The following is a 14,265-nucleotide window of genomic DNA, read 5'->3' as shown; positions in this document are numbered from 1 at the left end:
AACTCTCATGCCTACACCACAAGACTCTTGCCATATGAACCTAAAATTTTATTCAAACCTGTCCATATTTATAAAAGACCAACCCAAACTCATTTTAGACGCACTCGTATTATCTTTTAGATCTTAAAATTTATTATTATATTCTTTTAGTATTTAAAAATTATATATATAATCACCTTGATATTATTTCAATATTTACATTAGAGTAATATTATACATTTAATAAAAATTTACCTTTTTTTAATGTGTCCTACATTACATAACATATAATATTATAAATTTAAAAAGGGACCAAATCATACTCAAATCTTAAATGTTCAAGCCCAACCCAACCCATATTTTAAACGGATCTAATTTTTAACTTGAACCTAATATTTTCTGAATACTAGATATATTCTAATTTTCAATTTACTTATAGAAAATGATTTAAACCCTACAAACAACCCCTTATAGCAATAGTTTAATTTCTGGTTCTGTAAAATTTATTCAAAACACTTGTATGACCTAAAATTTTAAACTCTATCTTCAACTTAAAATGATGATGGAAACACCTTAATCTTAGAAAATGAAGATCAACCAATCTGACGTTCAAATATCAAATTTTAACATTTGCAATCTCCTTTTCTAGATAATCAAATCTTTTTTTTTTTTTTTTTGCAATTATCAGAGTACCAGCTTTCATTTCCCCGAGACCCCAAAATGGAAGAACTTAGAAGTACAGTTCATTGATTATACTGGCCGCTGGACCCATCATATTTCTATTGAAAGGGGAAAAAATATATGAAAATGAAAAAGGCATAACAATGATTTTTCTATGAAACAGAGCTGTGTGACAACATATTACAAAGCAGCAGATCACAGCAAGGATCCCTCAATGAGATGCCTTGAAAAACAAATGCGGAGGCATGATCTACCCATTCTTACAATTTTACCTTTTATATCTATCCATCAGCTGCTCTTCTCTCGCCCCATCTTCCAACACCTAAACAACCAACAATCTTTCACTACACCTCCGGCAATTTCATGTTCTGCACATACACTGCATGTATTGGTTTACGAATCACCGGCTCAGTTGGCATATATTGTGTATCATTAAATATCATAACTGCATACCTTAAAGTGTCAGCGTCTAGGCCTAGGCACACACCGAAATTCAGCTAACAGAGCTATATGATCAGAGGACCACTCTGGAGAAGGAAGTGCTGTATCTTTTCTCAAGCTATCCTCATCCAAGAGTTCCAATAATGACTCAACTGTCAACGAATCCGCTGAAACCACAAAAAAAACTGGGTCATAAACAGCTGCAATCACTACATACAAATTAATTACACAAAAATAGAAATTTGTATACAATCAATTGATTCAGGTAAGATAAACCGACCCGTGTAAAGTATGTAGTCTAGAGTGCCAATAAAATCTCTCGTGCAATTTGTGAATAAAGGTTCATTGGTTGTGGGGTCCATTCTTCTCCTCTGTTGCTCCAGACCCAGACCAACACCTCTTAAAAAAGATGAGTAAGCACTAACCTGTTTGAAAAACTTTAGAATGTCAAAGCAGAATCTGTGGTAAGTTTTATAACCCTGCCACCCTTTTTCAACTGAAGGTTGTTTCATTAGTTCTCTTAAAACTAATATCGAAACATCACTAACAGTGACAGTAAGGCTAAAAACATGAGCAAAATCTGGAAGCAGTTCCTGAATATAAGAGAGTTTACCAGTGGTAACTGATGAGTCAACTTGCTGTGAGGTCGCAAAATGGCAAGAGGATCTACCAATAAATCTGCATGCATTGGATCTACCTTTCCCATAGCAAGAAGTGAATGGGGTGCACTGCAGAAAATTAAACAGTGCATTAAATGTTGCTAAAGTAGCCTAACGCATATATAATGGATCTGAAGAAGCACTAAATAATCTAACATCATGTTAAGGATAATGATTTTACCTCCCAGGAATAGAATTAAAATCCCCACACACCAACATTGGAATGTCTGCACTTGCAGCTATTTTCTCCAATCCCTTTAAGAGCGTATGCACCTAATTTAACATTTAAAACAAAGGGAACCAAACTGAGTAAACCTTTGCATTATAGGAATATGCAAGTAACTGTAAAAATAAGAGAAGAATTAGAACCTGCCAGATTTTGACATCCTTTAGCTCTTGTGGAACATTTACATGTGTGTTTGCCTGTATTCCAAAACCAGGAACAGTAGGAAATTGTTACACGAAGCACCTAGAAATTATGAAAGAGTTGCAAAGAATATCATCATTTAATCGAGTCTACTTTCATGAATCTAAAGAATAGCCCAAATGCTAGAAGGAATAAGCATGCTCAACATTTCCATGTCGTTCTGAAACAATTTTGGGTTCTAAAAGAATCAAAATGCCAACAACCTAATAATCAAATATCTTATCCCAATCAGGAGTTGGTTAGTTATAATGAGATAGGGGGAAGTTCCATAGATTCTGGTAATTCTAATTGCTAGAATGTGATTGTGCATATTAACAATTACCACTAACAATATGATTCATATTTTTATCATAAATAAGGCACTAAAGAAAAATCATGCACATTACAGCAGACAATAATAGAGAAGGCTAGAGATATACAATAAAGAAGAACAAAATTAACAATCCTTACCACACAAAGAAGCTGCCGCTTCCCAAGATTGTCAGCTCCCTGATTACTGAACTTTGCTTCCAAAACCACAATTAGTGCAACATTATCCTGCAAACAAAGAGTTTTTATCGTATTATTAGCATTAGCATTAGAGAAATATTTACCATAAGAGAAAGGATATAGATTAAAATTAGTTGCAAGTATTTATTACCTTAACCAAACGATTTAAAGCAGCTTTCTTCTGGGTAGTTTGAACGGCAACCTCAGTCAACGACTGAGCAGCCTTATTAAATTCAACCTGCAAAGACATGATTTACTTTAGCACAACAAATGCATGTATAAATTCATACTCCACATAAAAATACTTCCAAACCTCATATTTTTTGACATGGGAAAATCTATCTCTACGGAAAAATGTGGCACAACCATCAATTGTATGGATATTTCCACTGTAAACCTGCATTATGAACAACATAAATTATACAATAAAGAGTAACATCATAAACCAGTGAAACGAGGATCATGTAGCTCTTAAGCAACCTCATTCGTCTTTCTCTTGTATAAAGCTTGATATCCATGTTTGTCCAGCTCAGGGGCAAAAAATTCCTCAAAATGGTCATTTTGCACCTGCAAAGATGAGAACAGTTGATACTGAGACATGTCACCTAGATGCCCAAAAGATGAAGGCAATTTCTAGCTGATGATTAGATTAACCTACCGACTTAGAAGTTCTAGCATTCAAAAACATTGCTTATCGTTTAACTAAGAACTCTTCTCAGTTTTTAAAACTCAAACCTTTATTCTTAAAAAAGGTATAGGGAGGGTAAAACGATTTCCTTCCAGCATCACTAGTAAGTGTCTGTATGTTTATCATCTAAAAAAGGGAATAAAATCGAGCATAAACCCAAATCTAAGTCAAGACAGATGAAAATGCAGGTCAGACATCTCCAATCCAAAATATAGTAAATATCGAGCATAGCAACTATTTGTCATTCACTAAACTCCAAAGCTGCGTCTCAGAGCAAAATTAAACTTCTGAAACAAACTACCATCAAAATATAACTGAGTATTACCTCCTGAAGACAAACAATGTCTGCACGATAACCAACAATTTCCCGCAACAAATTCTGCCTGCGATATGGCCAAGAAAGAGCCCATGAAGGGCAATAACTGTATAACTCACTGCTTGCATACGAGTCAGACAAGATGTTGTAAGAGAGGACAGTAAAACTTCCAGAGGATGAAACACGACCATCTGACTGTAGATTTCCCAACATATCAGCTCCGCTTACAGGGATCAAGCGCCTAGGACTAGGGGAAGGTGCCGGAATAACACGAGATGTCAAAATAGTATTGGGATGTCCAACAGGTTGTTTCGTCTCAGCATCTACAATAACACACTCAAACTTGAGAACATGGCCAATATCATCAGCTGTTGGTGTATATGTTTTAGAGCGTCCAACTTCAAACCAGGTTTCACCACCACTCCTCTGTGTGACTGCAGCAGGATACAGAGGTGTTGAACCATTTGTCAAGCTAGTGCTTGATGCCGAACCTGTTAAGCTAGCATTTATAACTCCAGAACCTGAGGAATTGTAACGACCAAATATCTCTTCCTCCTCATTTCCATTTTCATTTACAGCACTTGCAGCACGGTCATGCAGAACACGGTGATGCTGCCACGCATCTGAGAAGCACTTTGGAGAGCAATGATAACTTTTAGCAACAGGTATTTTAGCCTTAACACAACCAAGGCACTGCAGTGTGGCTTGCTCAGAGGGATGTACACTACACACAGCAACTTTTTTATCACTTTGTATGCGACACCTGCAAAACAAACACGGGGAGAAAAATTAGACAGGTAAAATGAACAGAGAATTTCGAAACAATCAACTTTTCGAAACAATCAACTTAATACATAAACACCCAGCAAATCCCACAAGCAGACAACAAATTCTAGCGAACACTTGCAATAGGGGCACAAGATAAGGTAAAAAAATGCATTCTCCAATATAAGAATCCAGCAATCACAATAAGAATGTAATATCACTGTCTCAAAGTTTAGGTAAACTACAACGCACCTAAAGCATTTATCAATCAATAATAAAGATTGTATTTGATAGTGGTTAAAGTTTGTCTTAAAATGAAAAGACCTAAATACCATCCAAGGACGGAATAATCAATAAATTTAAGCTTATTATATTGCTACATGTAAGTGATGACAAAACATAAGTATAAAGTTGACCTAAATACCATACAAGGACTGAACAATCAATAAAATCAACTTCATATTTTACTAAACATCTTTATTATATTACTAAATGTAACTGAAACCGAAACCAAAACCAAAGCTTAAAGTTCTAGGATCTTTTGTGATGAGGCAACCATTATAAATTTCAAGTTTCTATTACCTTTTCAGGAGTTTCTGGTGATTTTTGAAATAAAACTAGACTTACTTGTTCAACCCCAAGTTACTTTAAATAGCAGAAGCTTGATAATTACCAGTAGCACATTAAATGCCTTAGGAGTACCTTTCTGGTAATTCTTTCTTCCTATGATCAAATATTAAGTGTAGTTACTCTCAGTCTAAGTTGAAACGTTCTTACAAGCTTTCATAGGAGTAGTGGTGCTAGGTGGCCACAAGAATGAAAACAAAGGAAACAAATTATTGCCTTCGATGGAAGATTCTAGCTCATTGAACCTAGTTTTGTCTATGACGCATAAAGAGACAGAGCTCAATTGCAACAATCTTGACTCAAGCAGCGAAAACTAAATCCAAGTAAAACCAAACAAAATGGCATGAAACTCAATGCCATAATCAGAATCAAGAAACTACTTCTTGATCTTTCAAGAATTTAAAAAATAAACACATCACTAAACGAACAAGATAATCCAGAACACGGAGTAACAAAAACAAATTGCAATCCAGTAAAAAGCAACCACACTATCTCCAAATGCACAGGTCGAAAACCCCAACTTATAGACCTCAATTCCACGCATCCCTTACGGAAAAACTCAGACAATTTTACATATACTGTATTTACTACAAACAGTCATATATATCAAACCCAAAAACCAAACTCAAACCCCCATTGACCAAAATGAGAACTACACAAAGACCAAAACACCAAAAAGTAAAAAAAGAAAAAAGAATGAAACATAAAATCTAAGAAATTGTCTTATAATGCAAACACTTGCCACCTACAAAAAGCAGTTCACACATTTAGTAAAAAGCAATCAAATAATAACAAACCAAAAGAACTAGCTCAAAATCCACTTGGCCAACATGACAACTAACCAAAATACATAAACCAAGAAATAATAAATAAATAAATAATAAAGAGTTTAGTTGTTAATTAGCCATAAAAAAGTTCATACCACTTGAAAAGTTAAATGAAATTAGCCTAGCCATTGGTATAACCCCCGCCACCAACCAATAAAAAACCTAAAAGAAAGATTCTTCGACGGATTTAAAAACACTTACCACTTATACCTCAAGAAGTGGCCATCAAGAGGGGCCGACTCAGGCACATCATCGGTTGTAACGGTCTTGTCAGGTCGGCGTAAGAGCACGTAAGGCGTGAGCTCGCAGCCAACAATTGGTATATCAGAAGGGAGGTGCACACGTAGCACGCTCAGCATGCTTTAACTTCTCGGGCTTCCTTGGTCGGTCACAGTTCGCAACGGTCACCACTTGGTAAACCTATCAAATCCAATCCTACACTAACAAGAGCAGCAGAGCAAGAAATGACCTCGAAATGATGCGCAATCTTATCGAGGCGGAATCCAGGCGGATCCGCCATTTACTTGACCCGAAAACCCGCCAGCCTTGACAATCGTCCTCTTTTTTTTTTCCTTTTTTTTTCCGATTAAACAAACCCTAGAAGACTTGTTGATTAATCCCAAATATAAACATGCAAGAACCAAGAACAGATCTTGTAACGGTATTTAGGGTTTTGAAATAGAGAATGATTGAAGGAATGAATCGAAGAAGAGATACAGAGAAAGAAAGGGGGGAAATGAGGAGATCGAATGATAGTTAGGGTTTTACAGAGGACGTGAAAAAGGAAAGTCTTTATTTATAATATCTGTTTATTATTTATAGAGAGAAATAAATTTTTTCAAGGATAAAAATTAAAACATTTGTAATCTTTCCAGCGATATATCCATATAAAATTGAGGTAATTTTAACTTTAATATTTATTCTTAAAAAAATTAAAATTATGGCAACACATGTCTATTCATCTAAAGGAAAGTTGAGGGTGAAAAAGTCCATAAAATTGATTGTGCTAAGTAAATCCAATCGATTTAATTAATTTATATGGTAAGATAATCGGTTTAGGTTTTTTTGTGTGGTGTACTTTTGGTATTCAATTTTCAAATTAATTTAAATTTATTCAAAAACTACTCATAGTCTAGACTTGTCCAAGGGTCCGATAAATCTCACTTAACTAGGGTCAAGTTTAAACAAAAATTTTCACACCTTCGATCGACCTGGCTTAGTTCAATTTCAACAATGAAAATTATTTTTAAATTTAAATTTAATTATAAAAGTATATAAAATATCAATTAAAATATAATTTTTACTATTTTATTATTTTTTGAATAGTGAAATGGCCTTTTTGGGTAGACCAAGCTTGGCCAAAAATGAGTCTGGACTTGAAGAGTTTTTTGGAGCCGGGTCTCGACCTAGCCCGTGGACACTTCTACGTAACCCCACCCCAATAAGGGATGACAACGGTGTGAGGCAGGATGAATTTTTGCCTATCTCAACCCAAACCCGAAGTTTGACCAATTTGCCCCGATCCTGAGTCTTAAGAAAAAACTCACCCTAAACCCGAACTCAAAATTTAATAAAATTCCTAACTCCATCTCGATCCAACCTGAAATTAATTTAATTATTTTATTTTTTTATTTAGAAGCAGATAAGAATAATTTTTTTTAATTTAGACTTAAATATTAATATATTTATTTTTTTATATATGTATTTATTGAAAGCAAATATTTAGTATATGTATATATTAGGGGCAATTTTTTGTAAATATCTCAGGGCAAGGCAAAGCGGATTTACCTCAAATCCAATCTCGACACGACTATTTTTATAGTTTCACCCATTTGAATCCTCCTATTTTTCAAAAAAAAAAAAAATCCGACCCTCATGGATCAGGTTGGGCCGAAACCTGTCAAATTCAAATTTTTTTGCCATCTTTAATCCCCACTCTTAAATAGGAAGATAAGTGTGCTTCAATGTGCTTGAACTCACATTCTCTTGTACCAACAATAATGACGATGCCAGCCTAGCTAAGACTCAATCAACAAAAGTAATTTAATTTAATTCAACTAATTTTAAAAGAATTCGATTGGTGATTAAATCAACAGCATTATCAATTGTCAATTCAACCAATTTAACTAGTTATACCATCTATTCAATAAGGATAAATCCCAAAGCTATACATAAACTATAGTTTAATGTATAATTGTATACATGAACTTTGATTTTGTGCAATTATACATAAAATTTTGATTTGATCCAATTCTTGTAAATTATTAACACAATTATTGATATAACATCATTTTATGTTTATATATTGCATGCATAATTAATTATATTTATCTAATATAAAAATAAATTGATGTATTTATTTCTTTAAATATGTATAATTAAATCAAAATTAAAGTTTCAAGTATACATTTGAACAACAATTAGAGTTTCACGTGTATAATAACATGATCGCAAATTAAAATTCATGTATATAACTACACATTAAATCAAAATTTATATATAATTTTGAGACTTATCTCATTCAATAATTACAAAATAAAAAGTTTCAAAAAATATAAAAATATATATAAATAAAAATCCCAATAATAATAACATGACCGGCAAATAAAATTTATTTTCTCTTGTCCATTTATTTTGCTGATTTGAACCAAATTTCATCTGAATGATAATTCATTGCTTGATTGATAAAAATACTACAATTTACCGAATCATAAGTTTTATCAATAAACTTTTAATTAATTATTAGGTAAAACTAACAAATTAGTTATTATAGATTAGATAAATTGGACTTTTTATTAAAATTTCAACAATTTTTATTGTTAATAATGATGTGGCTGACAAAGTAACCAAACAACGACACTGGTATGCCACATGTACCTCATATTGATATGGCATTGTTGTTATGTTAGCAAATATTTAAAAAATAAAAATTTCTAAAAGTTAAATAAATTTTTAATTATTATTTTAAAAAAACACATACATGTTTATTTTGAATTTGGCTTTTTAAATAATTATAAAATTATAAAAAGCATTAAAATATAATTCTTAATATTTTTAAAATAATTTTATAATTATTTAATAATATGGACAAATGGTTATTCTAAATTCATTCTAGCCCAAACAATTATTGTCCAAGTTCATCATAGACATTGCTTTTACTATTTTTATTTTTATGAATTTTAATAATTTTATAAATTCTTATAATTCTTTATATATATTTTAAATATTTTTATATTTTTATAATTATTTGAAAAATCATGTGTTGAATTGTAACTTCTCAAAATTTCAATTTGACACATAGCACTATTCTTGTAGAAGATACAAATAATTGAGAGAAAATTTGAAAATCAGTCATATATAGGAATCATATGAAAGCAAATTTGATAATTGGGTAGAAAATTATGAAAAGAATTTTTGAAGTGAAAATATGAAAAAATATTAAATTGTAAATTTTGAAAATTTAAGGATTAAAATACAAATATGATCAAAATGAGAAAAGAGAATTATTATTGATGAATTAAAATAAGTATAAATTGAAATAAGTATGAGTTTATAGTGAAAAATAACTTTTGAGACTAAATTGGAAACATCGAAAAATATATGAACTAAGTTATAAACTATAAATAGAAAAATATGTAATTTTCACATTCATAAGATTATAAGTGATTATTAGATTTGGTTTTGATAATTACCTATTATTGTGATGAAATTATACAGAACAAAATGATAAGTTTATCATAAAAGGATATTTTATGGTAGAAATATTATGAAATTCATTTGTATCATATGGGCCATGAGTTACAACATGAGCCACAATTTATGAAATGTCAGGTTTAAAAGTTGGACTTGGGCTTTTAGCCCACTTGGATGCCTTTTTTTTTAATTGAAAAAGGATTTCAGCTAAGGAGCGGCCAACCATGCCTTTCATGGGAGCTCTCTCTCCCTTACTTTCTCCTTCATTTTTTTTTTATCAAAAATATCTTCACCCGTTTTGAGATTTTGTTGTAGTCATTTATAAAATTACCTTCTAACCTCATTTTCATCATCAATCATATAATTTTTAGTCTAGGTTTTATGAGTTTTGAGAGAGAAAATAGAAGATATTGAGAAAATCTTCAATAACATAAATAATGATGTTTTTCATATTCTTTGATATGATATTTGAGTTTGATTTTTACGAGAAAGCTTGGAAATATTATATGCTAATTTTTGTTATATTTTTAATATGAGAAAACGATGAATTGATGGAAATGAAGTTTTCAAGTTTGGTTGGAAGAAAATTTAAGGTATTAGGAAGCTAATATTTGGTTTTATCTTTTACACATGGAAAGAAGTAAGTACTTTTGGATTAGTGAAGTGAAATGTGAGTGCAATTATTGAAATCCATTGCTAATAATTTGAAATAAATAATGAGTTAATAATTATTGATAAAAATGGTTAATAGTTTGAAAGTGTTGGTAAGGTAAAATTTGGTTTAATCTAGTAATAATAAAATTTAGAAAGTGTCGAGAGAACATTAAATACTATGATATATGTAGAGAGAGAAAGAGAGTGATAATAAGAAGTGATAAGTGACTGAATTCCAAAAATACAATATGCTAATTCAATACAACGAAGTGAAATAATGGTAAATGGTAAAAGTTAAACTATCGATAAGGTTAATAATGTCTTGTAATGTCTTAAAGTAGAAAATGTGAAATGTCTAAAAGTGGGGATAAAATGATTATATGTTAAGTGTTATTAGTGATATTGTCAAGTGATGGCTATAAAGCCTCATTGAGAAAAGGATATTGCAATTTATATAAATGTATATACCTGCTTGAATATGTTTTGGTGATATAAATTACCTAAGTGATATGTGAAATAGTGAAAGTGCATAAAGTGACATTGAATGGCTTCCTAAGTAGTCCTAGGTGAACTTGGTTAACAAGTAATAATAAGTGTTTAATACAAAATGAGAATATGTGTGTATAAGAATTGTTGTATGGAAATGATGTGTGATATGGATTCTGTAATGAAATAAATAATCTTATAAGCAAATTACCCTTGTAACCTTAGTGAAATAATGAGGGTACAATTGGCATGCCATAGGGAATAGTGTGCGCACTTATGTTGAACACAATGTTAGTGTGAAGATAGCAGTTTATGCCTTATGGCATAGCACGTAAGTGCATATTGAAGATCCTAGTATTTTGTGTGATGGTTGGGTTGCACCTTTAGTGCAACAAGTGTATAGTGTTTGGTTGGAATCTCAAGTACCCGAGTGTATTTTACTAATGTTTATTAAATGTGAAATGTTAAAGTTAATTAATAAGAAATAATAATGAATACATCTGATTAAAAGTGAAACAAAAGTGAAATGTAATAAGTGCTTGTAATAAGTGTTGAGTGATATGAGTAATAAGGGAGTGATAAATGTAAATGATTGATGGTAAGTAAACATAATAAGTGAATGTTAATGTTAGTAGTAGTAAAACTAGTGAGCCAAGAACTTAATTAAGAAATATTAAGTGAAATAAGTTTGAATGACATAGTTATAAGTTCTATAATAGGAGAAGTTTGTGAATTTATATATAAAATACAACCAACTCCTTTAAGAGCCATTAGAATAAATAGAGTTAAAATTAACTTTTTAGTTTAGTTTTTTTTTTATTTCTACATAGAGCTAGTCTCACGAGGCTAGAACTTTATTCTCGCAATCCGTACAGCCTTAGGCGGTCCTTTCGTTTCAAACACGCCTAAGTCAGCCTAACCACCAAGCAATTGAGGATTCACCAAGAATTCCTCCAAGGCATTAATTTATATAACGGAAGCAACACAAATCAAAAGAAGGCTTAATGAACAGAATAACCACAAAAAACAAGTCACGAGAGGTGTTTGAGTAAATACAAATGGATGGTTTGCAAATGATGGGAGACTCTCTATTTATAGTTAAGCTCCCCAAAACCGACAGTCTAGATCAAGTTATATTGATGGGTGATATGAAGTCTATTTCTACAATCAAGGGATTACAAGATTTAAAATATCAAATCAAATCAAATCAAATCTTATCATATACGATTCCCTTCAATTTTCTAAGATTAGTTTCCCTATTGGCCAAGGTGGCCTAACTTTCCATATCCGCATCATTGGGCCACTCAGGCTTCAAATGGACAGACTTCCTTAATAGCTCTTTGAATCGGGCCAGCTCTTGTGATATGGGGTTGCGCGCGGACCAAGATCGAGTTGCCAAGACACGAGAAACTCCTATGAAAGGCCCTAGACGAACAGATCTGAAAACACAAACAAAGATTAAGATTAAACCAAATCAGATTTGAATTTAAATCCCCAAATTCAATTAAAAGATCAGCAAGAAACAAAGAAATAGAATAGATGACTCAAACGAAATTGGAAGTATAGAAAGAATACGAATCGGCCAACAAATTGATTCGGCCAAGAATGCCCAAATTCCAGCAGCCGAATTTCACCCAACACGTGGAAATAGCAATCGGCAAAACCCTAGAAATTGGGGAAAACTTGAATTGATTTAAGAGCTGCCAATAAGAGATCAATTAAACGAAGAGTTCTTGGAGTTTAATCAAGGCTGAAACACAAACAAGAACAGCAAAAGAATTAGACGAAGAATCAGCATAAGCAGAATTAAAGAAAATAAATTGAACAGCACGAATTAAAGAAAAGTCCTAAGTATCCTTGAAATCCTTAAAGACTTCACAAATCCTTTCAAACGGCTCTAATCTCCCCTCCAAAGAATATCAATGGCAAGAAGAAGGTTGAAGATGGCTCCCACAATTACAAGATTGCTAAAACAACTTCTAAAGAAAGCTTAAGAGAGAATTCTTGGAGAAAACCCCAAAGAAAATTCTGCACTTTATCAAAACTGAAATTTTAATGTATTGAGTAATGAGTACAAGGGGTGGCCGACCATCACTTATATAGGCCAAAAACTAATCCTAATCTTATTAGAAAACTTAAAAATTAACCCTAATTAATAAAATAATAAGAGAATTTCGGCCAAACACTTTAAATGGGCTGTTTTGGGCCGAATTTAACATATCCTATTCCTAGAGCCTAAAAATTAAATTAACAATTAAAAAGTTCTACAAATTGGGCCCTTTGACATTTTTGGCCTGATTTTCAACTAAGTATGTATGGATTTCTTGATTGGGCTGGAATTTGCTTATTGGGCTTCGCCTTCAAGAATTTGGGATCGTGATCCATCTTCTACCAAAATTGGGTCGTTGACGCTCGTAACGGAGATCCAATGCGCTTTGGCTGCAAGATTCGGTTTCTTGGACCAAGATTTCCAAGATTTGAAATCTTAATTTTCTCGATTCTTGAAATCGCTCCAAACAGCAAAATTAGGCTAAGATTCGGTTTCTTGATTTTCTTGAAAACAAGAAAGTGAATCTTGATTTTCTTGTTCTTTCGCGTACGCATCTAAGGCCTTGCTAACAAACTCTTGAATGGTCTCATTTAGTTTGGAACGCATTTTTCGGGCCTTTGCTCTCGTTATTGGGCCTTGTGGTAATTTAAGCCCATCGCGTTCTTGGGTTGGGCCTTGGAGACTCGTATCATCTTGTGGGTCAAATGATTCCCATCTAAACGATAGACTTTCATGGGATGCATTTTGTGTAATGGTCACGGGCATTGAACTGCGGCCCATAACACTAGTTTGATATTTTAAATAATTATATAAGGTTAATTTAGTATTTTAACTAAATAAGGATAAATGTATTTTTATTATGTATTATCATTTAATAAAATACACTACATTTGCCTACTATTGGGACACTCAAATAGCAAGTCAGTTGGCACCGAAATGGGAAGTCATCCGCAAGTCCTACCTTTCGGCACAACCATCTGAACAAGAGCAAGCCATCCACTACTTAAACCTTCAGTCTTTCGTTGCGAATGCTCAACTGCTGTATACCATCAAGTTCGAAAGAATGACAGGATTGTCCCATCAAAGACATCCGCCCTACACGTTCCATAATGATGACTAGATGGCAAGTCCAACACGTTAGCATCACCTTACACGGGACTGTCCCCTATAAATACCTCTAGGAACAATGAGAAAAAGGTCGACTCTCCAAAGATACCAAGCCTATACTCTGCCAACTTACCTTAAGCTCTCGACCTTAGCCTTCCCTTCACCTCCACTCTTTACAACCTCCGATTCTCTACCCTGACTGGGTGAATTGACCTCCATAACAATCACCACCCTCTCCTCTATAGCTCTTCCTTGTTGTATCACCTATACATCCTCATTGTTGCATCACTGTATCAACATTTGTGTTGTGAACATGGACAACTTGGCTTCACAATCCCAGAATGGTATCCCAGTTGACCCTACCAACCAGACCAAT

General features: G+C 32.8%; 1 protein-coding gene across 3 annotated transcripts; it reads right to left on the bottom strand.

Moving 5' to 3' along the window:
• Window positions 1–781: 781 nt before the first annotated feature.
• On the bottom strand, window positions 782–6,688 carry LOC105766561 (carbon catabolite repressor protein 4 homolog 1). 3 transcript variants are annotated; one of them, XM_052629491.1, is made up of 12 exons: window positions 6,110–6,688; window positions 3,690–4,443; window positions 3,157–3,243; window positions 2,990–3,073; window positions 2,828–2,914; window positions 2,638–2,724; window positions 2,130–2,183; window positions 1,942–2,033; window positions 1,715–1,829; window positions 1,382–1,526; window positions 1,114–1,268; window positions 782–1,039 (listed from the first exon to the last, which is right to left on the bottom strand). In XM_052629491.1, exons 1-11 carry the CDS (start codon window positions 6,256–6,258, stop codon window positions 1,123–1,125), a joined length of 1,800 nt encoding a protein of 599 aa, XP_052485451.1. In that variant the 5' UTR covers window positions 6,259–6,688; the 3' UTR covers window positions 782–1,039; window positions 1,114–1,122. The 3 variants fall into 3 exon arrangements, with proteins under 3 accessions (XP_052485451.1, XP_012441508.1, XP_012441509.1); XM_012586054.2 differs by having other exon boundaries at window positions 6,101–6,687; XM_012586055.2 differs by having other exon boundaries at window positions 782–1,028; window positions 6,101–6,687.
• Between the last annotated feature and the right edge of the window lie 7,577 nt (window positions 6,689–14,265).

Source organism: Gossypium raimondii, chromosome 4, assembly GCF_025698545.1.
Source record: "Gossypium raimondii isolate GPD5lz chromosome 4, ASM2569854v1, whole genome shotgun sequence".
Taxonomy (NCBI): domain Eukaryota; kingdom Viridiplantae; phylum Streptophyta; class Magnoliopsida; order Malvales; family Malvaceae; genus Gossypium; species Gossypium raimondii.
The sequence above is the reverse complement of the archived record's forward strand: the minus strand, read 5'-3'. Positions and strand labels throughout refer to the sequence as shown.

Excerpts from the sequence above, each read along its gene's own strand:
- LOC105766561 (XM_012586054.2), bottom strand. The coding sequence starts at position 6,258 with ATGCTGAGCGTGCTACGTGTGCACCTCCCTTCTGATATACCAATTGTT. Across the intron at positions 4,444-6,100 it reads CACTTCTTGAGGTATAAGTG|GTGTCGCATACAAAGTGATA; the intron begins GTAAGTGTTTTT and ends TTTGTTTTGCAG. Across the intron at positions 2,725-2,827 it reads CTTTAAATCGTTTGGTTAAG|GATAATGTTGCACTAATTGT; the intron begins GTAATAAATACT and ends CTTTGTTTGCAG.